General features: G+C 58.2%; 1 protein-coding gene across 1 annotated transcript in view; it reads left to right on the forward strand.

Moving 5' to 3' along the window:
- inha (inhibin subunit alpha) overlaps positions 1-1,729 on the forward strand; it is a gene marked incomplete at both ends in the record, with an annotated part of 2,245 nt that extends 516 nt beyond the window's left edge. The window contains one exon of the mRNA XM_084462384.1: positions 954-1,729. Within this exon, the coding sequence (XP_084318510.1) occupies positions 954-1,729 (776 nt within the window). The remainder of the gene's footprint in view (positions 1-953) is intronic.
- Positions 1,730-2,003: the final 274 nt, after the last annotated feature.

Consider the following 2,003-nt stretch of genomic DNA (forward strand, 5'->3'; position numbering starts at 1 on the left):
CTCTCTCTCTCTCTGTCTCTCTCTCTCTCTCTCTGTCTCTCTGTCTCTCTCTCTCTCTGTCTGTCTCTCCTCCCTCCCATCTCTCCTTCCCTCCCATCTCTCCTCTCTCCCATCTCTCCTTCCCTCCCATCTCTCCCTCCCTCCCATCTCTCCTCCCTCCCATCTCTCCTCCCTCCCATCTCTCCCTCTCTCCCATCTCTCCTCCCTCCCATCTCTCCTCTCTCCCATCTCTCCTCCCTCCCATCTCTCCTCCCTCCCATCTCTCCTCTCTCCCATCTCTCCTCTCTCCTCTCTCCCATCTCTCCCTCCCTCCCATCTCTCCTCCCTCCCATCTCTCCTCCCTCCCATCTCTCCTCCCTCCCATCTCTCCTCTCTCCCATCTCTCCTCCTTCCCTCCCATCTCTCCTCCCTCCCATCTCTCCCTCCCTCCCATCTCTCCTCCTTCCCTCCCATCTCTCCTTTCCCCTTCATCTCTCCTCCCTCCCATCTCTCCTTTCCCCTTCATCTCTCCTCCCTCCCATCTCTCCTCCCTCCCATCTCTCCTTTCCCCTTCATCTCTCTTCCTTCCTCCCATCTCTCCTCCCTCCCATCTCTCCCTGCCTCCCATCTCTCCTCCTTCCTCCCATCTCTCCTCCCTCCCATCTCTCCTCCCTCCCATCTCTCCTCTCTCCCATCTCTCCTCCCTCCCATCTCTCCTCTCTCCCATCTCTCCTCCCTCCCATCTCTCCTCCCTCCCATCTCTCCTCCCTCCCATCTCTCCTCTCTCCTATCTCCTTCGTTTTGATGTTGGAATAAACCACAATCAAGAATGAATGATTGAAATGAGAAACAACTAAAGCCTTTATTGTCATAAGTGGTTCATCTGACCCCAGTGGGTCAACTGACCCCAGTGGTTCAACTGACCCCAGTGGTTCATCTGACCCCACCTCTCCCGTCTTGTCCCATTTACCCAGAATCCACCTGCTCCCACGCAGACTTCTCATCCGAGGACGCCTCGACCACCAGCCACTTCACGTACTACTTCCAGCCCTCTCTGGACAACCAGGAGTTCCTGGTCACCTCCGCACACCTCTGGTTCTACGCTGGCGAAGCAGCCGCCGGCCCCCACAACTCCTCTTCCTCCTTCTCCGCCCCCCTCTTCATCCTCACCTCCGAGCAGAAGCTCCTCCAGGCGGCCGAGGGTCCGTCCAAGACCGACGCCGACGGCTGGACCACCTACGGTCTAGAGCCGCGCCTCCACGCCGTCATGAGCAAGGGCCCGTTCGTCCTCCAGGTCCGCTGCCCGGCGTGCAACTGCAGCGACGCCGACAAGCCGGACAACATGCCCTTCGTCCATCTCCTCGCCCGGCCTCGCGAGCCGGACCGCGCCCGCCGCCACGCCGCCACGGCCGCCACCATCCCCTGGTCGCTGTCCGCCATCGACCGGCTGCAGCGGCCGGCGCCCGAGACGCAGCACGGCGACTGCCACCGCGAGGAGATCAACATCAGCTTCGAGGATCTGGGCTGGGAGAACTGGATCGTCCACCCGAAGTCCCTGGACTTCTCCTACTGTCACGGAAACTGCTCCTCCTGGGACCGCGCCACGGCCAGACTGGGCATCAAGCAGTGCTGCACCCCCGAGCCGAGGACCATGAAGTCCCTGAGGGTCACCACCACCTACGACGGGGGCTACTCCCTCAAGTACGAGACCCTGCCCAACATCATACCTGAGAAGTGCATCTGTTTGTAGACGAGTGGGAGGGGCATCTTCGGGTTAAAGGTCGTTCGACGTTGGTTGAATGTCAAGTTCTTCTCGTTTTATCAGGATGTAGCGTAGTTGTAGCAGATCTGTTACTTCCAGGCGTCTTTTTGTAGCTAAACATTGTCTAGTGTTCAGTAGTGAGTTCAGTGTTTGAGAACATTCATTGTTGGGTTTTGACTCCCCTCTACTGTTCTTCCCCTAGGTCTCTCTCATGAGTCTCTCTTAACTCTTATCTCTTGCTAATAATCGGGTTTATTCCTCA

This window comes from Borostomias antarcticus (genome assembly GCF_949987555.1).
Source record: "Borostomias antarcticus genome assembly, contig: scaffold_141, whole genome shotgun sequence".
Lineage (NCBI taxonomy): Eukaryota > Metazoa > Chordata > Actinopteri > Stomiiformes > Stomiidae > Borostomias > Borostomias antarcticus.